At 40.1% G+C, this 24,581-nt stretch overlaps 1 protein-coding gene across 1 annotated transcript in view; it reads left to right on the top strand.

Annotated features, from left to right (window-relative positions):
• Positions 1–24,581, top strand: part of ITPR1 (inositol 1,4,5-trisphosphate receptor type 1) — a 180,303-nt gene that overhangs the window by 10,220 nt on the left and 145,502 nt on the right. The window contains exons 2-3 of the mRNA XM_075513607.1: positions 4,343–4,450; positions 8,235–8,305. Coding sequence (XP_075369722.1) covers positions 4,359–4,450; positions 8,235–8,305 — 163 coding nt within the window. The 5' untranslated portion in view covers positions 4,343–4,358. The remainder of the gene's footprint in view (positions 1–4,342; positions 4,451–8,234; positions 8,306–24,581) is intronic.

The raw sequence follows: 24,581 nt of genomic DNA, 5'->3' as shown, positions 1-24,581 counted from the left end.
GCTGTTGACATTGCTGCCACCTGAGTTAAGCCTCGTAATACTTGGTTGGAGAAACCTGACTCACTTTTGCTAGATGTGTATGCTAATATTGCCACACTGCTATCATTTCCTTATCAGAGTACTTCTTTAGCTTTGATTTTTTTCAAGTAAGTTTACCTAGAAGGAATCTTGTTTTCCCCCCAGTGTTTAAGTGGAAGAGGACGACAATGCTCCATGGCCAGGACACTGCCATGTTACAGCTGGAACATGATGGATTTCTTGCAGGACTCCTCTCTTGTGAGGATGTGAGAATGCCATTAAAACTGGCACTGTGCGTAGCAAGAACTGCAAACGTTCTCTTAGGGCCATCCCTCCTCTAGTATTAATCGATTGCTCTTGGCACTGGCGTATCTAAAATAAATAAATTGCAGAGTAATGGTTGTATTTGTCGACTGAGCACAGTTGCTTTTTGAGCAGCGTGGTTGTGCTTTTAGCTGTAAGAGCTGGGTGCTGAGAGTGTGCGTGAGAATCCTCCTGCCCTGTGCTTCCAGGGGGCTTCTGGTGGTCACCTCATGTTTTTGGCCAACACGATGCAGGGAGGGAAGCATCCCCTCCCCGGCCAAGGGGACACGCACGGACGCTTTGGTTGACATATCCAGCGGGGAACCTGTTCTCTTAAGTCCCTGTGGCCCGCCTGTGCTATGAACTTTGGATAGATGTGCTGAGGTTGACAGATTTTCAGTGCCTCAGCTTCTGGGTTCTCCAGCTGAAGATTCCCATAGAGGTCTGATTTTGGGGGATTAGCGTGGTCAGCTGATGTTGACAGAGCTATTTATAAAAGGTTTTCATACTGGGTACCTGGAAACTTTGCTCTTGAAAACCTTCCAGTTTTACTTTTTGCCTCAGATACCCCAGTTGTCCTTCTCATCAGAGGTGGAAAATATTCAGTGTGTGGTAGCTGATCCTTTAGTGTTTAATGGAAATAATTGATCAATTAGTGGAGTAATTTTGTTAGGTGTCACGAGTCCCTTGTGAGGAGACTATGAAAGCAGCTTTGAAGTAAGCTAAATCAGTTTAGAAATTATTCTCTTTACTTGTAAATCTTGTATGTAAGGAGGCCTGTTGGGTCATTCAGTCCCTCACTCCGTCTGCCCGCTCAGCATGTTCCTGAGCACCGGCCAACCTCAGAAACAGCACGTTTAAAGATAAATGTAAAGTGGACTGACTTTTGGTATTCAGTTATTAAAGAATGTAATAGATGTAGACAGTGTTCATGATGCCAATTTTGACTGTGAGTAAGCCTTAGGATAAATAAGTATTTTAGAAAGAGGCTCACCCTACTTGGAATTGGCAGCATGCTTCATGAGAGCAGTGGAGGCACGCTCCATCCAAGTATCTCCTATGGTGTTGGAGATAACATCACGCTGATTGGCATTAAAACAGTATTCAAAAAGAATGCAAGAAAGGGATGAGTGAGGACTTAAATGCTAAATACTGCATGCCTGAGAAAAGCCTTAAAAAATAAGGTTATTGTAGCCAGATCAACCCTTTGTAATTCTAAACTCCAGCAAAGCTGATGACGAGCAGGAAGCATGAGGAGCATGGCTCTCCTGTTGGGGAATAGGAGAGGCTGGGGCTCAGCTGCCGCAGGCAGCTTGCACCCTGAGGTGCACAGCAGCAGAACCTGACTCTGTAGTCATGGCTTTGCAAGCTCACCTGGAAAAATTTAAAAAGGATCTGGTGAACAGACTGGCAATGAAATTCAATCATACCGTGTACCTGAACTACTTCCAGACTTAAAACTACCTTTCTGTTATCCATAACCATGTAATGGTTATAGGTAAAGTTGCTAAACATTTTATTAATGGAAATATCAATAAATTGCGAAAGGGCTTATTTTAGGGGTTACACTGTCACAGTATACAATATGGTATGTCAGGATTACAATATCATGGTGTACATCATGGTATGTTGGGATCTTCCTCAGTAAAGAAAAGACAGGAAAATTGAGGCTATATTCTGGAAAGTAATGCAGAAATTTGATTGTCCATCCTTGGGCCTGGTTTTGGTCAATGATCTGAGATAATTTTTTTTTTCCAAGAAAAAACTTTTCTCTAATGTAAGTCAATAATTTTGACCTTCACATTCTCTTAGGAACAGCTGTTGTGAACATCTGCCTCTTCTAAAGGAAAAATGGTGTAGTTCAGTAAAGTAATCCCCCTCACACCCCAAAGGGGATGCCTTAAAAACCGTTGTAAAATGGGGTTGTTTGGAAGCATCTACATTTCTTGTTGACTTAGATACCTTTTGCTTTGGGTTGTATTAATTTAGGGCTGAGCTTAATTTTGAGGGCTTAAAAGTTTTTAGTATGACGTTCGTAGTTAACATCCAAGTCAGGAAATGAGGAAAGCTGTATTTCTAGTCATGCTAATTCAGTCACTCAGCATATTTCTGTATGTTTTGTGGCATATATCTTAAAATAGGTAATGATGTTTTTCTGTCCACTTATCAAGGGAGAATGGGAACGGACTGTATAACATATGCAGTGGCTGAAGGACTTGGCATTAAACAAGCAACCTGAAGCCAAACGGTTTGCTTCTGTATGCACACAGATTTGATTTCAGAGGAGCTGAGGCTTCTTTACCCTGCATATGAACTTGGCCTGTTATCTTTTTGTTTTTCCTGAATTTGTTCGTAATTGTACAGATGACACAGGGATTTACAGGCATGAGAGTGTCTATAACATGCTTTGACTTATAATAACAACAACTTTCAATATTCACCACCACCACCACCAATACTTTGGGGGCGAGGCAGTGAGGAGGGATAGCTATTTGCCGCTTTTTAGAAGAAAAGCGTAGCTTCAGGTTTTTGGTTGCACTTTCATATCTGCAGTGCATTATCAACATCAACTTTTAAATCTCCATGAATCTGTCCTTGTTGAGCTCCAGCCTTGCTTAATAAACTTGATCCTTACACTTTTGGTAAACAAGATAATGTTCAGTGAAAGGGAATATTTATCCCCTGTACAATGTCAGGGCTGTTCTCCATAATAAGCATAATTTCCTGCTGCTTAGTTCTCCTGGTGGTAGACCATTTAAAACTGATTTGGATGTGATGTTGGAGAGGGTGAAAGTGTTTTCAATTATTTTCCCTTAGATCTGGGAGTTGGGTCCTGGGCAATGTTCACTGGCAGGGCTGCCTTGCAGAGCAAGTCACCAGCCTGCAAGAAGGAGCAGCTTAGAAGAGCTACCTTGCTGCCTGCTGTTTGAAACCTCAAGCGTAGAAAGCTATTTCAGTGTTTTGAACTCAGTGATCAAAAAGCATGGCTTAGGAGGATCTCCAAGAAACCGGTACATAGTCTTGGAAAAGATGACTTTGAAAATCTATTCAGTTGGGCTTCTTTTTATCCGGGCTCATGTTGTTTGTCTCTTTCTTTGTTGCCGTGACAGATAGAAACTCACTTTTCTATATTTATTTAAATGACATGTAGGTCCTGTATCACTTGGTCCAGGATTTGGGACTTTAAAGAAAATAAGAATAGTTCTTAATACTGTGGAAGTTGACAACACTAAGTGGCTGTCTCCTCAGTGTTACATTTAGGCAATCTATTTTAAAAACAGGATTGAAGTATTCCTGATTTCACAGGGATTTGGCTTCCTGATACATACATAGTTTAAAGTATTTGACTCTGAAAAATCTTAATCTTTACATTTTTACATGCAAAATCTGTTGTCAGGCATATTCAGTGGGTCTTCACCTAATACTGTCTTTGGGGCTGCAGCTGTAAGAAGGTGGCTACCTCAGCATTGGTCATGTCAATATTTTGACATGACCAAAAATTATTGACATGAATCATGTCAATATTTTACATTGCAATTCCCACGAGCACCACTCCAGCACACCAGAGAACCTTTAAAATATGCTCAAACCTATCTTTTATTCTGACAAAGAATCTGGCAAAGAAATGTGTTGTGATTTAGATGGTACAAATAATATGTCTTAAACTGAGGCAGCCCACTCTTCTTCCCCTTTTCCCTCTCGCAGGTGGGATGAAACAGGTCGGTACGCCTGGACTGAAATGGCTGTGAGCGTCTTGTTGGGACGAATACGGCTACCCGTAAAACAGTCCCACGCTGAATGGGATGCCAATAGCTGCTTGTTTTTCCCTAGTTTATTTTTCTAAGCAAGCATTTCGACATGCTGTGTTTTCTTTGATACCTGAAATTCCAGTGCAAGAACTTGTTCAGTTTTTCAAATAATTGAGCAAACAAAAGCGAAGGGTCCTGTTGTTGTAACCTCCAGTAGCTTACACCAAGAAATTCTGCCTGATAAATAGTAACGTTGTGCTTTATTCTTCTAGGGGCAGTAAGCCAGAGATGACTGACAAGATGTCGAGCTTCCTTCATATTGGAGATATTTGTTCTCTCTATGCAGAGGGCTCAACAAATGGATTTATTAGCACTTTGGGGTAAGAACAGCTGTTCTCTTATACTAAAAACATCCAGAAGGACTAGCAGAACTCAGCTAGCTATCCTGAGCCTGACTCCCAGGAAATACAGGGTAAAGCAAGGTAGCTTTATGTACAGATTTGGCCCTAAGTTTAAAAATGACCTGAAGCTAATATGGCAAGTTAGATGTTGGGAGGATGGAGAGTGTATTGATGGCTATGGTGTGGTTTCAATATACTTGGTGGGGAGGAAGCTTATCAAGTTAAGGTGTGGGTAGAGGGAATGAATGCAAGCAAATGATTTTTGTGTTGTTGTCTGTCCCGTGTCCATCCATGTGTCCTGTCCTGTCCCTCCCTGCCCCCTCCCCCCCCCCCCCAGTCAGGAATGAATAGGCCCCAGTGCAATCTGCTGATTGGAAAAAAGGATTTAGCATAGGAACTATAAGTAGTTTAAAAAAAAATTAAAAAAAAAAAAAAGCCCTGAGCCAAACTGTTTATATACCACTTACCACCATGACTAGTTTTGTCTTTTCTTACAGTATTTGGGGTTTCTCATACAAACAAAATTGTTCTTCTCCAGTCAAAGGAGGAGATGTTTTGAATGTCCAGCTTTGCCAATGGCCAGGACCCTGGAGCTGCGGGTGGGAGCCGTGCCTTGCCAGCTCCTGCCCCCAGTGTGCTTTCCCACAGAGCTCTTTTGCGCTTTCTTCTGCAAAGACATCAGACTAGGTGCTCTGTAGGAGAGTACCTCTTAAGCAGTAAGAAGTGTATGCCACTTCATTAAACAAAAAGTAGTTGTTCACATAGGAAAAGGAAGAGTTTGCAGAGAAAAGCCGTGAAATTGAAATACAGCTCTGACGACTGACAGGGTATGTTTTATTCTGCTTAACTGCTGCTGAGGAGAAGTCTCTCTGAACATCAGAAGCTGGCAGTGGAGCGGTGTACTGATTTGGAAGACCTTGTGGGGGGCTGGATGAGAAGCTCAAAGAGCGCATCTGCCACCTTGTTTAAAAGCAGTGAGAAATTAGAGGGAGGGAAATAGCATGCATGACACATTGCTGTGGTACTTCAATACTGAATGAGTAGCAAAGAAGCAACCAGGAAGCTTGATGATATGGTGAGTGGGCACACACACAACATGCTCTTTCTCATTTCCAGTAGCCGTAAGGGCCTCAGGGTGGGTACAGTGACAGCAAATTTTTTGATGCCTACTGTCCAGATGCATCTGATAAATGGAGCTCCCAAGCAGGGTACAAAGACAGCATCCTGGTAAGTCTCTCAGCAGGAAACAATGGGCTGGAATCTCATCTGAGTGACTCCAAACTAACTTGTAGGTTTAGTCCTCTAGCTATTAGGATTCTGCAAAATAAGGGGGCAGAGAAGGAAGCAGACACTGAAGATGCACCATGATCTATTATAGGAAAGAGAAGAAAATATGGGATGCTGCCAGAAGGGAAAGAAGGTATGATAAAAGCAAGGGATGTAGTAAGTAGGGTTGGTCGAATAGTATTTGGCGAATGTATTTGACAAATTTCCCAGGTACTCGTCAAATATGACATGTACGCTCTGCAGTACTCGATCAGCTGTGTAACTGGCCAAATACTATCTGCTGAAAACTGGCAAAACGAATTGAGCGATACTATACATTTGGCTATTTTTTTCTTCCTAGTATTGAAGCAAGTTTGGCAGTAAATAATTCCAGAACAAGTAGAAAGTTGTTATGTTATGTTTAATCCCATACAGTGCATGATGAACATTATGCAGTGGCTGTGGCTTTTGATGGCATTGCTGAGCAGATATTTTTCACCATGGGTAGTCCTTTTAGACATTAGAGGCCCTAAACACATGTATTTTCTAGGCTTGATGAGATGTTCTTATGGCAGGTCTAAAGATCCCCTTATGTCACAAGCATCCTCTTTGATTTGATTAGTACTGTTTTAAGGTAACTGCGTTATATAATGGCCACACATCTTCTGAGCCTAATTTAAGCCAGAAATCCCAATTGCTATGTGAAACATGAAATGCATTATCATCTTAATAAGCCTTCATAATCAAATTAGTTTTGTCCCATATTTAATTTAGTCTTTGTCCTGGAGAAAATTGAAGAAGCAAAGGAAAGATTCAGTGTAATTGTACTCTATACCATGTGGAGTTTTGACAGTCCTATGTCATAACAATGTGTAATGACTTGTTCATGTGGTTAATGAAGGTTGAGAAACAGATACCACCATACATTCTAATGTCGTTCTAAATCTTTGAAGTGTTCCTATTTAATATTCCTATGACATGACTTGCTTAATCAGGACTTTACTCTTGCTGTTTCCCAAACTCAGTGCTGTCATCATTATGATTACCGGTGTACAATATATCCTCTTTTGTGTTTTTCACCCTGTAAAATTTTTTTCTTGGTAGTTTGGGAAGTTCCTCTTTACTTTCAATTTAATCTTAGGATGAGAGGGATATATTGCACTGAGATTATCTCTGTGTGGGATGATCAGAGTAACCCATTTGACTTGATTTTTTTTTTTTTGGCCCTTTGTTCACTAGAAGCAGGTGTTCCAGTCAGCTCAAATATTAATACTACCATTCTTGTTGGAGCACATATATGTATATATAATACTGAATAGGGAGAAAATCCATGGGGAAAAAGCCATTTACTCTGAATGTTTGCATATGCAAATTTTAGATGCATAGAACTGTTGAGTCCACTTAATCTCTCTGATCTCTTAATTTTTATGCACTTCATTATTTTCCATAATTGTTGTCTCAAGATGCTCCCTGCATGTAACCAGCCTCTGCAAGGAACAACTCTCATATTCTAGGTCTCAATCTTTCTCAAGTTGATTCTGCATGAGAATGGACCTCTCAAACCTTTAAGACCTTGGAGTTTTACTTTCTACTTTTGTGTAGAAAGCCTCTTTGACAGATTGGTTTTAAGGGGCCAAATTGAGTCATTTACAATTAAATCAGAAACTACAAAGTATTTGGTTACAGTTGCATTTTCACCATTTGGAAATAGTGTTTGGTAAAAGTGCAATTCCATATTGATCCAAAGCATGCTAAGGGCAGAGCATTGGTGACAGGGGCATCTTAACGATTTTCTTTATTCTGTGGGATTTGAATTGACCCTGGGGGTTTTTTGCCAATGTGTATTCACAGGAGAAGCTCTGTCCTGGCATTCCCTATTGGAATCTCTTGGGTTCATTTGTCCAATTCACCTCCTTCCTGGGTAGAACAGGAGGAGGTTAGTTCAATCCCTTGATTTCTCTTGTGTTTATGACTGGTGAGCAGGAGGGTGTATTTATGCCTGCCTTCCTCTTGGGAGTCAATTTTTATTGTGGCAGTTATTGTTTCTGCCTTTTCTTAACACTTGAGTAGTCATAGGAGCGGTGTCCAGTTTGCATAGTCGTCATATTTTCCTGTTCTCTACCCTTCATATAAACACATTTGCAACATTATTCAAATCTGTCCAAGAGGCAATAATTGTTCTAAGGCTGTCTCTCACCTAACTAGAATATGGGCTGTTCTGTCTGCACCTCAAGGAGGGGACATAAAGATGATGCAGTATACAGGAGCAATGATTTATTTGTTGTCCCACCTATCCAGGAGCATAGCTCTGGGCAACAGTAAAAATTAGCTGCATGCTTCTTAGAAAGATTTGGCATAAGTTGGCATTTGGGGAATGTCTTCTGCTGAAGTGGCCACTTGGATAAAATATTGCAAATAAATGACTTTGTTTTTGCTAACAAGGATGTAAAAAATTGCAAGGGAATGGAATCTCACTTTACTTCTCATTTCTTTGCAGCCTTGTGGATGATCGTTGTGTTGTACAGCCAGAAGCAGGTGATCTTAACAACCCACCCAAAAAATTCAGAGGTAAGTTTATTAGACAGCGTATTACCCTTCTGGTTGAAAGAAGCCCTTCATTTTGTGCAATCACATGTGACTATTTTTGACCTCCATGCTTTCTATAGAATATTTTAGTGTCATCTTCTTCCATGAAGGGCAACTCATGAGGAAAAAAAAAAAAGTATGTAAGTGTGAGTGTCTTGTGAAGTGAGTTGTGGGACTTAAAAAGAATGCTTTGTGAGGGGGTGGAGATGGGGTTGTCAGTTGAGGTTGGCTTTCAGATCTGTCCAAACTTACACGGTCTCCATAAGTTTAATTTCTTTTTCTCCATACTATCATACATGCCATTTAGTACCAAACCTATCTCAGAGAAGACGAAAATGAAAAGGAGCAAATGTTTTTAACCACTATTGTCGTTTGGCCTCACTTGATATTAACTACGTTTGACTTCACTTTCATTCTGCCAGGGAACTTGAGCTTAGTGATAAGAAATTCATGCCTACTTCTTTGCACAGTTTGGCTAGGGCTGATTTGTTTAAGAAAAATCTCAAACAGGAAGAGAAGCACTAACTGGGATTTTGTTTTGAAAAACCTTCTTGAATTCTTCTTTTTCATCCCTTGGTTGCATCTTTTACCCAAAGGATAGCTCAGCCAAATATTCTAAAAATTTGATCTACCTTTTGTTGCTGTTCTCAGATGTAGCAGCAACTGTTTGTCTTGTTTCTTTGTTGGATAAATCTTGTTTCCTTGGTTATGGTTTGCCTTTATCAGGGGCTCAGAATTTACTATAATTCTGTTCAGGTCTGGCCAGAACTGCAGATGATTGCCCTTGAAAATCGTATACCTTCTGTACTGCTGGTTTTTTTTGCTGCTGTTTGGGTTTTGGGGGTTGTTTTTGCCATGACATGAAGATGTCTCATATAATGAAACTCTCTTTTTAGAATATTGCTGAAGTCTTTGAGGCCTTGTTGGTTTTTCTTCCTTTTTACTGGAAAACTAAATAGCTGATGATTCAAATACTTGAAGAGGCAACCTGGGGAAGTGTTAGCATTCAATGTTTAACTCTCCAGAAAAAGAACAATGGTGGTACGTGAATTAGAGCCCTGACTTGGGATTTCTTGATGTTAAAATCATATGAAGGAATAAAGCCAGATTTGACTGAGACTGCTGGGTGTAGAAGGAGGGGAGGGGAGAGAGAGAGAAAAGAATGAGAAAAAGGCAATTCTTGCTAGCACAGTTTAGGAACTGCAAGTACAGAGAGACATTTGTCTGACATAAAACATTGTGGTTAGACATTGTAAATGTTCTCATATTACTTATAATTTATACATGGAGAAAGAATGGTGTGAACCTTTTCCAACCTTTGTAGTTACTTCACTAAAGCTTTCATGGGGAAGTTTATGCTTAATGGTAAATGGCAACAAAAGTCATAAAATTTTAGCAGGCATTTCTGTTATTTATACACATGCTTTATAAGTGTAGTCTAAGATAAAATGCTTTCCACAATAAATATGTTCAGAAGAAGTAATCATGAAGTTTATCACACCATCTTCAACACAAACAGAAAATACCCCTTTTTTTATTCTGAAGCAAAGGCACATGGAGGTTTGTCTGGGGTGTTGCACAGGAAGTCTCTGGCAAAGTCAGGAACTGCAACCATGTCTCTGCAATCTTACTTGGTGTTTTTATGACACCTTGCAAAAATACCTCTCTTGCAAATGGAACACAAGGTCTTCCCTAAGGTGCATTTATCCAAAAACCATTTACATCTGGCATATAAAGCAACCGTGGGCATCTGGTGAATATGACTCAGTAGTCCCAATATTTAGTTTTGTCATACTTGAGATTTAGTCTTCATTACCTTGGGCAGTGTCACAGGTACAGCAGCTCAGTAGAACGAGATACCTTTTGTACAGCAGCAGTGTGAGCTGGGAACTGATATGGAAATGTTCTAGTGTCCAGTGAGCTTTGTATGTGGTGCCCACATTTGTTCAATGATTTCATATAGTCCATACTAGTCATCACAGCCAATAGTATTGCTGCAGTTTGAGGCCTGAGAAGAAGCGTGATCTTGGTTTCAATTTAAATAGGTGCAAAACACTGGCACTGGTAACTGCAAATTAACTTTTGAAAATCTCATTAGAGCAGGACCAAAATTAATCAAATTAAGTGACTTACATTATAGCTTTACACAGTACTGGAGAAACGCCTCTATGCTATAACCTGTTTTATATCCGTGTGCGAATCCTCTTTCAAACAAGCTGAGCTTTAAGGTGTCCAGACACAGGTCAGTCAAATCGGAAGTCACCTTCTGGGAGGAACACTGAATGTGTGACTTCGTGGCCAGTGTCGAGGATCTCGCTTCGGGTAGTATTTTTAAGAAATGTAATTCTAAGCTTCTCTGAGCAGATCTGTCTTCTGTGGGCAGATGTAAAACAGTTGTAAATATAATTTTCATGCTTAATCAAAGTGGTGAGAGATATCTAGAAGCAAGATTCACTGCTTAGATATGCATACATGACTCTGAGAAAATGCAGTGTGAAACTAAAGCACATATATCCAGTAGCAGAATTAATCCATCTTGCTTTTTTCTTAGCCATGGGTGTTTCAGGTTTTAAAATTCTTGTTGCCTAGGCTACACTTAATCAGTTGCATCTCGTGGCAGCAGCAAGGCCCTGGTCTAGAGGGTGGTGGTTTTTCTTTCCTCCCTACTTCAGACCCTTGAAATACAGCAGAGCTGCTGTGCACAAAGTGGTGGTGTGTATGCACCATGCTTCTTCCTGGAGAGAGCCCCTCTCATACGAAAGACAGTTGACAGTAATACTTAGCCGTGAGTATATGCTGTCACTAAATGCTGATAACCTGCTTGTGGTGTGAAAATAGTCCCTCCCTGAGAAATGCGTTTCTAAAAGCGAGCACTTCGTAGCTGAAACGGAGGTGGGTTTTGTGTGCTAGTAAGTCACTCCTTTTAAAAACATTGGCTTCAAGTTGTCCTAAGGAAGATTCAGCGAGGGGAGCTTGATGTGTGTTTGGATGAACTGGGTTGAACAGAATGATTTGCAGCAGCACGACTGGAGTCAGAGATGGGAGCGATAGAGCCTTTCAGTCTGCTTGGAGGAAAACGTACAGAGGTATCCTGAGGACACGAGGGCTTGCTTTGTTGACAAAAGTAGTGGAAAAAGTAGGCTGACAGAGTAATCTGGTGGTGGTGGAGCCCTGAAAGGGATGAAATGTAAGAGGAGGCTGAGAGTAAGATGGTATAGGGTTCAGGTAAGATTTGGAGTGTGGTGTAAAAGTAGAAATTGAGACATTTAAAAAAAAAAAAATTCAGAGGGTGTATTAGATGGAAAAAACTGAAGTGCTGGAGCTGGAAAGAACTCTAAAGAAAGGTATTATTCCAGCAGCCTCAAGTTACTATGAGTGTTTACCAGTAGTTATTTCACATATTAAATGCTGTTGTGTCTCTAGGTCCTTAAAATATTAGCTTGATCACTTGAAGGTGTGAAGGCTGATTTTTTTTTTCTTCCTTTTTCCCATCCCAATCAGAAGGAGATAGCACCTGAAGTTAGTGGTTTGAGGTTGGATGGTAATTATGGTCTGTGAGGTTTCAGTGGATTTTTTTTTTTTTATTCTGGCTTTCTGAATCCACTTTAAATATGGTGGTTTGGGTGTGTTGGTGTTTTTTTTTCTTTAAAGTACAGTGTTTCTCTAGCCCTTCATGTTTTCAGCTCCAACTAATTCAAAAGTCCTCTAGAACTGCCTTGCAAAATGTTAAGACTTAAGAGTATGTACATTAGGGTGTTTCTTTTTAAAAATGTTAACATGAAAATTCTTGCAAAAGAGTATTTTGCTTAACTGGTCTGAATATACTGTGTACAGATGAGATTCCTGGAAAAAATCCTAGTTGTACGAGTCTCCAAAAAAAGAAAGTGTGACAGTTCCTTGGTTATCTGCACTGCTTTGAACAAAAAAAGACATTTTACGTATTTTTATAAAGCTGGAATTACTTGTCTAATTGCTGTCTTTGAGTATGACTGTGCATCTGAATAGTGACTATAAATGAACATCCTTTTAATATGCATGGGTTTATGTGGAAAGTATGAACTACAGCTGACCCTCCAGCTAGGCTAAAAGCACCAGTGTTTCATTAGAAATCATTTGTACTTAAATGCACAGAGATGGATAGCTATTGTGCAAATTAAAGTCAGACCTAGCAATAGTGGCAAAGCTGAAGCAGAGCCCAGGGCTGATAATTTTGGGCTCTAGTTGCTGGTTCTGTGCTCTATTAGTTAGTTTGTGTGTGCTTTTGCAGAGGTTTTATTTGTGTTCGTTTTGTATTGGAACTTAGCGCTGTACTAAGCCAAATGTGTTTGCTTAATGCAAGACACTGCTACTACACCAAAACAGTCTGTCTGACAGCCTTCTCAGGAAATTCCTTACAGCTCTTTATTTGGGATGCATATCTGTCTGCTAGGGATCCAGAGGCTTTGCAATAACTGCATGAAACACAGGGAAAAAGGGCACTTACTGGGTTAATTTGTCCAGTAGCTACCTCCTTCCAGAACATTGTTTTAGTAGTTGCTGGGCAACACTCTTTTTTTGGCAAGATGTTCAAGGAATGAACCCATATCTTAGACTTAAAATACCCTCATGGTGAAGCAGAAGATGAGTAGTTCAAATTCTGTTTGTTCTTTTGATCCTAATCCATACTGTATGCTCTTTCTGAATATTGCCTTCACGAAGCCTTCATTTAGGCTTGTCTGGTGGTGTTAGGGGCTAGCACTGAGGGTCTCAGCCTTTGAGCTACAACTTCATCTTCAGTAGAGGAAATGACCTGGGCACTACAAAGAAGCTTTAATATACAAATATATATGTATAAAAAATAAATATGTATCTACACACCCCAATTCTTTTGATGGATTTCTCTTAAATATGCTCAGCATTGATGAAAGTCAATATGCTTCTCCATAACAGAAATGTTTTGAGTTATGTTTTCTTCTTCATACCTTTGCCATCAATGATCTGAAGCCTGTACACTACTGCTTTGTTTAGTATGAAGGAAACCATATAATTTATGCAGTACTGAGAGAGGCTATGGAGTTATGTTGCATACATACAGGATTATTTAGCCTTATTTAGCCAATGCAAGCTTGTTTATAGTTTGGCATTAGAACTGAGATTAAGGGAATTTTCAGTTGAAGGGTCACATCCATAGTTTTCCCAAACACTTCAGAATATTAAAAAACAAACTAAAACAAATACCCAGATACCTCTCCCTGTTAGTTTTGGAAAAATATTAGCAGCATAGAGAAGTGCACTTTCTAGGTGGTAAGGTAGTTCAGTACCATCCCCTGTACTCATCAAGAAGAATTTTTTGCAGTATAAGCCATTAGGTATCATTTGTTCAGCTTCAGGTAAGTGTGTAGCCTCAAATCCTATTGCTCTCCATATGCTCTCCATGCATACTTTTCCAGATCTACTCTGGTGAAAGCAATTACATCAGCTCAGATTGCTTTTTAAATTTTGATGTGAAATAGTCTGAGTTGTATGACTTTCTGCATACATTAGATGAGTTCAAGTGGGTGTTTTGCAGAGGTTTGAGGGCATATTCCTGGAATGATGGGGAGAAGAAGAGGGGTGATAGATCTGGGCTGCATGGCTGAGTTTAGGCTCCTTTTTCTCTTTGAACATGGAGTTTCTAATGCAGGTGAAATGTTTGGGTATATTAATAATTAAAGATGCTTAGATTCTGTTAAGGAATTTTTAAACAAATGTCTAAAATATGGCCTTTTTCACTCTGATAACCATGTATTAGCAGATAAAATAGCAGGATTCCTTTTTCATGCAGGAGGCAGAACTTTTGAGAGTGCTTGAGTGCTAAGTTCAAAGCGTAGCATTGTGGTCTTGATGAGAAGTACATCACCTGCAATAGAAAAGTGATTACTTTTCAGTTTTGAGATGTCCAAGACAGATTAAAATGCACATGCTGAATACCAAAATTAGGAAGTGGGGCAACAATAGTAAATACCTATTAAACTAACTTCTCTGTTTTATGGTCAAACACCATAAAAAGAAAAAATTATGCTTCTTAGCCCCTTTTCAAAAAGAGTTCTAATATAATGATTTAGCGTAAAATCAAAATAAACTTTTGGGTTGGTATGATGGAAGAGAAAAATGGTAAAAATACAGTCTAATGTTGTGCCTATAAATTTTTTTTATTTAAAATTGAAGCATTGGTCATTTTGAGTAGGAAAAATCTTTCAATCTTGCTGAATTAGGATATAGATAAAATATCTAAAATACACTTTCACTGCCTTGATGAGGAATGCTTTAGTATGATTCTCAGTATTTATAGAACTGTACTAGAAAACTGCCAACTGCTAGTATGCATTTGAATTTGGTGCCCTTTATACGATGTAGAGATCCTGAGCACTGTCTCTAAAATGTGAATCTTTAGCCCACTGCATCCTACGTACAAGCAGATGTTATAGACAATTGTCACCGTGGCATTTACGTATTTCAAAAAACTGGAAAGTCAGAAGTGTTGCATTTGCATACAGACAAATGTGCTTTATATCTGCTAAAGCTTGGAAAACCCTGTGAGAGAGAGAGAGTCCTAATCAAGAGTTGATGCACCACTTACATGAGGACACCCAAGTCTCCTTCCTCGCTGCAGGTGAGATGGTAGGCAACGTACATGGCCTTCTCTGCTGGCCCTTGCTGACTTCAGAGGAACATCATGAACACCTCATCTCCAAACATTTCTAACTACAAGTTTTGTGGTAGTGCTAGGCTCATCAATGATTACTTATATGGCTTGCTATATTAGCAAGCAGAGGAGGAATTGGAGCTGTCCTGTTATGAGCACAGCTGGAGAATAGGTGTTAGAGTATAACTTATGTAGCTGCTGTGTCCTGTAATTTATTTAAATGTGCAAAAGTAGCCTGCATTGCTTTGAAATCCAGTAGTGATTGGATGCGGGAACCAAAGGGAAGCTTTTTTTTTTTTACAGAGGAAGGTAAGTATTGTCATGGAGAGTGAATCGGAAAGCTGGTTTTCTTTAATTTGCCGTGTCTATTGCAGTGTGATTCCTTACTGGCCTATTAAGCAAGACAAATTTGTAGTCCACTTGGTGGCTGTGCGTACTGAAGCACCAGGACATCCTAAAGACATCCCAACTCCATGATGCCGATGTGCTTTGCTGAAACAGTGGATAAACGATTGGCTAAATAATTATTGGTTTAACTGAGATGATTTATCATGGTTTTGCTGTGTCCTAGTGATGGGGTACCAAGACCATAATGGGAAAGGTCTGTATGGCGGAGATTACAAGAGCGTCTGTTTAACTTGGTGTTAAAAAGTTGTCGATACTGAACAAGAAGAGGAGACGGGTCTGTTTGGGATACAAGGCACAGGCTGTGAAGATTGGCTAGGCTGCGTTTGCATGCTGGTCTGTACTGAGAGTACTGTGGTCAAACAGCTGTCTGCCAACTTCTGGTTTTAAAGTGCTTTCATCTCGGATGTTTTGCATCTAGATGAAGGCAGAGCAAAGCCCCTTTGAAATAGACAGGGTCCATTAATATGCATAACTGGAATGCTGTATGAAAAATGCAATCTGTTGGTTAAAATACTGCAACAGAATGAGGGGGGACTTACTTGAATTCCTAGTGTGAAGTTTTGTGATCTGAGCACTTTGCCCATCTAAAAAATGTGGGTAGTAATTCTGTACTGATGAGACATACTGTGCAGGACAACAGGGGAAATGTGCTGGTGTAGTGACCATGTCCCAAAAATGAAGAAATAAGCTAAGTGCTTTTTTGAATGCTAATTCTTTCTCAACAGCTCTCACAGGTCTGAGCTTTTTCCCTTGTGCAAAGTTCAGGGTATTTCAGGTAGGATCGAGGGAGGGATTGCCAAAAAGCAGTGCTTAGCTATTAAGTAGAACAGTACTGTTAATAAACCTAGCCCCAACCTTGTAGACAAAAGAATACTGTGGCTTTGTTGCCATAGTTTCAGTGCAAAATCTGACCTTAGCTACAATAACATTCGGTTAGAAAGAACTAGCTAATCAGTTTTCTAAAATTAGTGTGTTCCCTAGTACACAAGCCAGTATGAACAGGATATTTAATGAAATATTATACTTAGTCACAAGAGCCCAAGGGAGTGAAATGCCTTGATGAATTGTGGGGGTGGGGTGACATTGGTGCATATCTTTTAATATAGCAAAGTTATTAAAATTTGCAGCTTGCTTAATATTTAGGGTAGGTCAACTGTTGTGTTCTTCTGTGCACTCAATCTACTTTGCTCTGTTCCTTTTAAAAGCTCTCAGAGTCTGTTCTGTAAGCTGGGAAGACTGAGATGCTGGTGAGTCTCATCAATACTAAGTACTTCCAGAGGACCTTCAAATAAACTTCAGAGCTAGCGTTGTGCTTTTTGTTAGTACAGCCTGAGTGCTTTGCAGATGAAGGAGTCTTACTCATACGGAAGGATGCAAATACTGAAGCAGATGGATAAAGTCATGAAGTTTGTGGAAAAAAAACTGTGTGTGAGGGAAGCAGTCTCCCAGGTATTAGGTACCAGACATGTTCAGCTCTTCATCAGTTGTCTAAAGTATTGAGGAACTTGAGAGAGGTTCGGAGAGGGGCTGATTGGTAAGGTCTGGTGTGTAAAATATTGCCATCAGTCCAGAACACCTGACTTGAGAGTGGATTTATTATGCATGAGGCTCCGTGACCTAGCCTTGGGTGAGATTTTATCAAACTGTGGTAACCTAGAGTCAAAGATATTTCTTGGCAATATGGGAACTGTGATGAATTATCAGGTTTTCTTATGTGCAAGTTGGTTATTTGAGTATTAATACAAGAAAAAAATATGTAATACGGATATTTGGGGCAGGAGGCTAGGTGAGCTGTCTGTTATTCACTTCTGTTTGAAATTTAAGTTCTCATTCAGCTGGCTCAGTGTTTCTGCCTGGCTGAACCATATTGCCCATGTAGCTTTCTGGAGTCACCAACATGCTGAATTTTTCTCACTGTAGGTCTTGAACGGTAGCTTGCAGCTAAGGAAGCTGAACTGCCTTCTCTACAAGTGTGACATACAGGATCGTGCTAGTGAAACACAGCTTTGCTGGTGTCTCGTTGGCAGTGCTGGGACGAGAGCCTTTGTTATCCAGCTCTCCATCCCGACTTGCCTGCTGTATCTCACGCAGTGATAAGCAGTGTTCCCTTACTGCTTGGTGCTTGAGAGATACCAAATACATGGGAAGAAGATTTAGACAAGGAGCATCTGAATGATGCTTATCAATTTGGTGGTAGCTTTTGTTATTTCTGTTAGCCAGAGTGAGTTACTAATGAATCCTCACCTCTTCTGACAGTGCTTTGTAGTTAAGGTTAAAAGTGCCTGTAATTAGTCAAAAGCAACTGTAATTCACTTAGTGAATTCCCTGAGACTTAGCTTTGGACTGTCCTGGATATGTAGAAGCACAAATATTTGGTGACAAATGCGGCGGAGTTTTATTCAGGAAAACGTTTTTCACCTTGAATGCGCTGACACTTGCATAGCTGAGCTGTCAAGCACATCTTCTTGGCTCTCTTGTTTTGCTTCTGCGACACGTAGCTTTTGATTCCTGATACAGCACGCAGTCACAGGAAGGTGCGATCCATATTCTTGGATCTTCCAATTCAGATTCGGATTAGCATGTTTATGCTTCAGGGTTTGCATTTTTTCTGCCTTGTAAACCCAGCTGCCTTCCCCAGTAAACTTTAGGAAACCATACCTAGGTTTTACTTTGGCAGAGGTATGAGCGTTATTATCAAGTTTTTCCCCTTTACGTTTTTACGTGACCAAATTTGATTTCCTCTTACCCCTTGACTTGGTGTGATCATGAGGTGTTTCAGTTTTTCAGTGGGAGCAGATAAGTGTGGTGTGACACCCCTGAGGACCTTGTGCACGTCTAACTCTTCAGAGAGTCTGTTCTGTAGGGTCTCGCTTCTCCATTGCTTTTAGGATAGAGTGAAGTTCTGTGCTGCTTGTAGTAGCAGTAAGTTATACTAAAAGCTTAGATTATTTTACTTTACCTAAAAAATAAGGCTTTATATTTTTCAGGGACTTCCCATTCAAAAATATTTTCAATTTAGGTAATTTACTTAAGAACACAAGAGGTAAATGTGCAAAGTACCTGTACTGAGGAAGTCTTAACAGGTACTTGTGTCCAAGTGCTGCGTGGAAGTCATTAGTGAAAGAGGAACCCAGCCTCAACCCAGAAGTTAAATAATTTCACTTCTCATTTTCTGGGTAGCCTGTTCTTCACCGAGCAAGACTCCTGACTAAAGTGGTGGTATCTCTTCAGCTGTAAGCTCAGGGAAGTAATGCTCTAAGTACTTCTGTTTGAGAACAGTCAGAAGAAAAACGGTGAGGCTGCCAGCATAGCCAGCCATAAAAATGTGCTGTTACGAAAGCCAGACCTTGCCAGTTGTCTTCAGTGAGCAGTCTGTGACACTCAAATCTACCTGTATTCCCACATTGCTGCTGGAGATGGAATACCCTGTCCTTCTCGTTGCAGAATCTGGATTCATCTTTCAAGATGAAGTATAGTACTTAATGTGTCAACACCTGAGTGTGATTTCTCTTCTTCAATTATTGATGCATTAATAGCACCTCCAGCTGAGTTCTTCATATTGCTGGGTGGAGATCAAGGTGCCACTGCTAATCTGTCAAGCTCCTTGTGATTTGGGACCTGTCAGTGTAAAAATCTCCAGTCTTTCCTGCATAACTTTAAAGTTTGTGATCCAAATGCTAGGAAACAAGTGAGTTGCTGGTTAAGGTTCTCGATTCCGAAAACTGCATTGCATTTTTTGCAATCCAGAAAGGAATTTGCTGCTTTGAGGTCAGTCTTGAAAAGCACCTACTGGTTTTAGGAATTAACTGGAAAATATCCATTTGTTTCCTTGCTTGACAACTGACTGGCTGGGGTGTAGGGAGTTACAAAAATCCTGGATTAGCATTTAGTAGCCCCTAACAAATGCAATGGGTATAAAGAAGCCTTGTGTTTCTCACATAGAAAAAGTATTGCTTGTAAACATATCTATGCTGATTTTTCTCATTTGCTTTTAAAAAAGAACAACTGGCATACATAGGATGCTGTTTCTTATGCACTGCACTTGCTTTTAAACTTCTGACTTTGTGGTCACAGCAAAGGACAAAATGCATGCAGTGTTTGGCATAATTTTGTGGAAGCTCAGGTGGAGGCTTTCTGCCAGCTGGTAACTGGTAATGGAGCCATTTGTGCTGGTCTGGATGCAGCCTAGCAGAGATGCTGAGAAATCTGAGCTCGTTAGCTCTTATTAAATACTGTTACCTTGCTGTGAAAGTCAAAGTGTTTAGGTTGGCATGTCTCACGCGAATGTTTCAAACACTAGAATAGCCATTACAGATTGACTGACACTAAATGCAGTGTTCCTCAAATATTTTATTCTAATGAACAACTTATTATTCAATCAAGTAAGAGAGTTACTAATGTGTTAGAACTAACACTTCCTTCATACCTAATTTGTGAAAATAATCAGTATTGAGTTCTCAGTGTTGGCAATTATCATCTGTTTTGATTATATAACATACACAAGTTCAATGAAAACATAACTCCTTATATTTTGGTTGAAGAGTCTTTCTGTAGCTCTGTCAGATTTTTAGAATAAGAAATCACCTCCAAGCTCTACTGACAGCAGAGAAGCTGTGACATTGCTAGAAAACGCTGCGACAGGATATCCTCTCCTGCTTTAAGTAGAGCAAATTATCTCCGAGTCAGATTTTAATAAGGATACAGAAAGTTTTGCTATGCAAAAGCAATCTGGTAGCACTTAGACCTTGTATTTAATGAATGTCAGCCCTTTTATTCGTCGAGGTTAAAAATTATACAAGGAAAAAATAAACATAGAACTTGTAGGCATGAGGAAGTGAGAGAGCTGGATGAGGGAGCAGCCATCCTGAAAAGGAAAAACTCTTAGCTATATCTACAAAAATCCTTCCCCCCCTTGCAGAGCTTTGCATGATCTCCAGCCAGCACCAGTTAACTTCAAACAACCCCACGGAGCAGCGTTTCAGGCTGATGGTGGCCCCCAGTCTCTAGGACCGGGGTGGGGGCTCAGTACAAAAGGACTTGTTTGTGTTAGGGATTCCAGTCCGTGACTGCTCCTTATGCCGTAAAGCTGCATTTTATTTTTGAAGAAACAAGAATAAATCTTAGTATTATTAGAATGTAACCAGTACTTATGTGGAAAGAGGAAAAGTTTCATCCCTTCACTGCAAACCTTTGAAGTGAAATTGTTAGAGCCTGGTGATGCTGGGATACTGAACGTGAGTAAGAGAGGATTGAGCTGGGTTTTTAGTTGAGTGTTTTTCAAAACACCTTCAAAAAGCAGAAGTTGCAGTACTGATCTGGCAAATGCTCCACCAGTCCAGCCTGGAAGTCTGGATTAATCGGCACCAAAGGCTTCAGAGAAAGGCTGAGGAACCAAGCGGTGGGTTTCTGGTGTTGCTGGGTCACGAATGGCACAGCACAGGAGATGACTTTCTCAGCTACAGCATTTTTCTGTTAATTTAACTAGATGTTCTTGTCAGAAGCATCCAGGTGCCTTTGACTTCTTGCGCATGTCTTTACATCAATATTAAGCAAAGGCACTTTTTGGAGCGTATATATACATACAACTCTTGGGGGTTGTGTTGAACTTACTTAGTTCTGTCCTTCAAAAGTGCACTTTACATATTGATTTTTTGATTATTTGCTAATAATTATCTGTATCCATGTGATCACAACAAACTGACACTAGAAAGGTGATAAGAACAAGAGTAACTCAGTTATCAAGTTTTTCGGGGAAACAAGAATTGTATCTTGTGTGGTTGCTGTAAGAGCATTTAGCTATGGAAACAGGGTGGTGACTGCATGCCCTGCATGCGCTCAGTACTGAGCAATCCTTAGCAGAATAATCTTTCCCTGCTGCAAAGTACACACTCTAAATAGGAATGACAGCCCCCTACAAGCTAGTGTCTTAGGGATTGGAAGGCAAAGTCTGAAGGCAATATAGATTTTTATGGATAATTCTTGGTTATCATTGACAAGTTTTAAAATAAGCTAAGAATTTATATCCTCCCACTCCTTGTCAGGCAGATGGCCTTGGTCATGGAGAATGACAATGAGGAGAAGATCCTTCAAATATGATCTACAAGATTTAATTCCAAATATATTTTTTCCATATGCTATCAGTCATGTGCTTAAAGCTTTTGTGTTTTGTGGAGACTTGGGAGTCTTGACAGATGATAATTCTGTATTGGGATCAGAATTTGCAGAGAACTCTTTGGAATTTAACAGCTTATTTGTCTTACAGTCTCCTTACAGGTTGGCTTGTGTATGTATGTGTGTGTATATATATATAAAAATAAAAAGAAAAGAGAGTACACTATATATAGGGGATTTTATATTTAAACGTAGTAGCTTTTGTGCTGAATATCCACTAATATTTCAGATCTGCTTCTTTTAACCTTAATATTATGCTTGACACTTAATTTCTAATTTTTATCTGAACCAAAAATTGAGAGGGTGTTTTCATATTTCTTTGTTTTTAGTATTTAGCTGAAGTTACCTCGAAAGGTCAGCAGCCATCGCCATAGCTTTTCAGTCTTCACAATCCTCAATGCTGAACAGTAGTTTTGAAGACCTTGAAGGCATGTGGGTAGCAGAGAAAGCTATAAAGGGAACAAATATGAATAATTAGTGCTTTGTCTCTATGAAATGTTTGATTGAGGGGAAACCCTGCAGCTGTGTTGAGGCTAAACTCATTTCAGTTGGTGTGAACTTGGCCTGAGGAATGACTTCAGACCAAGCCTGCAGTGGCAGTCAAATTTACCAAGGACTGTGAGGAAGCTGCCCTTAAAAAATAGGGTAGTGTTTTTGGATGAGTGTTGAGGTGGGGTACGGGAAGCGAGACAGACGCGATGGCAGGCATGGCAGTGCATTTCCAGAGGGGTACCACAGTTCACTTGTGCTGCTTCTGCACCCCAAGCCAGCATCCATTAAATGGGAAGCAGAAGGGATGGGGGAGAGGGAGTAGCGCAAGGGAAAGAGGAGAGAGCCCTTTGCAGGCTTTTGAGAAGGTGGGGAGTTCATATGGAATTCTTACTCTTTACATTGGTGAGAATAACTGAATGTTCAGAGTAAAACTGGATAAAATATTTTATTCTTGTAACTTCTGCAAGAAACATTTACTGAAAAGAATATTAAAATAGTGAAGTTTACTGTTTTCTGAAGTTTGAAAGAAGGAAGAAACACAAACCAAAACTGTGGGGAAAACTGTAAAAGTTCTTGGAAAAAAAATTGTCAGAAAAAGTTGTTCTTTTTTCAGATGTTTTCCGGGAGGGAGGGGATTTCTGTTTGCAGAAATTTCTTTCTTTCAGCTTTCTGTGTTTTCATAACCGATAGCTTGCATACGTTTGTGCTGTATTGAGGGTCTTTGTGATCCTACGCTGAGGTTTGTTCCTGCCTAAAATGCGGCTGTCTGATAACTGGGAAGGGATTGAGTGAAGCTGTCTGCTTCTCATGCAAAATTAGTTCCCTCTTGCTGTACCTTACTTTCCTTTCAGGTACTCCCAATCTTTACATTTTCTGTTCTCTTTATTGCACCTTTTCTGTGCAGAAACTACTGGATTTGTTTGTATGCTCTGTGGTTTTGTAAGTCCAGTGATCCTGGTCATTGCTTTGATGGCCCTGCTACTACCAGAGTTGTAAAACCACAACTGGAGGTAGTGGGGAGGGGGTGCTAACTGTAGAGTTTGGGGGGGGGGGGGAGACCTTGAGGTTTTACCAAAACCTCAGATTAGTTACACAAGTCCATTGCCACAGACTGTTTTGCTTGCTATACAGGCAAAAGGGTTGAGTCCTGACTTAAAGTATCACCTTTGAGACAGTGCAGTCTGAGATCCCAAACAGTTAACTACTCTAAAGAGCAATGTGATATTCATGCAGGGTTTAAATTATGGCTAATACAGGATTAAAGTTAAACATTGTGTTGGGAACTAGACATCAAAGTCGTCGTGGTGTCCGTCCCCGTCCCCCCCGTCCCCCCCCGTCCCCCCCCCCCCCCCCCCCGAAAAGAAAAGGGAAAAATAAGTGTCGGGAAAATGAGTTGCAGCCTTAGACTTAAAAACTCAGTAACTTTAAAAGAAAAAATTTTATCCTTCGGAGATTTTGAAGTGCCTGTTCACTTAATGTTCCTTCCTTCAAGTCGTGGTTATAGGCTTATTTCAGAAAACCACAATGACTCAGCTACTTTGAATATCTGTTCAGTTAGCATGTGGCTCATATTGGAAGCCCTAAGATTTTCTCCCACCTCCAAAGGTGGTTTTTATTGGTGGATACTTTATTGGAAGTATCTTTTGCACTATGCTAATTTTAAACATACTTTAAATATTTAGATTTTTAAAGAAGTGTAAAGGCATAATGCCCTGATATTGGTAAGTAGGAAGGAGAACATTTGTTTATAAATATTTATTATTTTGCAAATGCAAAGGTAAGTTTATCTAGATTTTTTTTCCCCACATTTGAAAGTCACTGCTCCAGAAACAGTGCCGTCTAATGTTTATTGCAGTATAGTGCTGGATTATTCTGATCTCTGCTGAAGGACTGAAAATGAGTTCCTTGGATATTTTTTGGATTGAATCGGTTAACTTGAAGAAATGAACGGTTCCTCCTACCGTGCTTTGGCCTCTTCAGATCTGTGTGCTGGTCAGACGGTGCCTTCGGAAGAGTCCATGGGCATCCTTGCATGCATCAATATGTACATCTTGTCTTTCTGGTTGTGACCCTCAGATAAATTCTTCTGTGTTCCTCTGTAAAGCACTACATGTTCTTGAGGACAGGACCTGCCTTGTTCTGTGCTTTACGTCCTCAAGCTCTTTGCTTGGGAATGGTAGGGGTGGCTTGGAGAGAGTTGGTTCTGGACAGAGCTTTTGAAGAATCAGTTGGGTGGCCTGGTGAGAGATGTTTCTGAACACATCAAAGGGCATTTTTGAGCAAAACCTATATAAATACACATAAAACAGAACTAGTAGATTGTACAGGAAGGAACTGTGTGAATCTATCCTTCAGTGTGGTAGGGATGCAATACATCTTTTTATCCTTGCTTAGCGGACAGAAGCTTGAGGGTGGTAGGAGGAATAGATGATAGCGACCAAGTACTAGTGATGATAAAGAAAGTAAGGTGTTTAGTGGAGTAACCCTTCCATAAGACATAGTGATCTACAGGACGACTTCTTT

The sequence above is a fragment of the Mycteria americana genome, chromosome 11 (assembly GCF_035582795.1).
Source record: "Mycteria americana isolate JAX WOST 10 ecotype Jacksonville Zoo and Gardens chromosome 11, USCA_MyAme_1.0, whole genome shotgun sequence".
NCBI lineage: Eukaryota > Metazoa > Chordata > Aves > Ciconiiformes > Ciconiidae > Mycteria > Mycteria americana.
The sequence above is the reverse complement of the archived record's forward strand: the minus strand, read 5'-3'. Positions and strand labels throughout refer to the sequence as shown.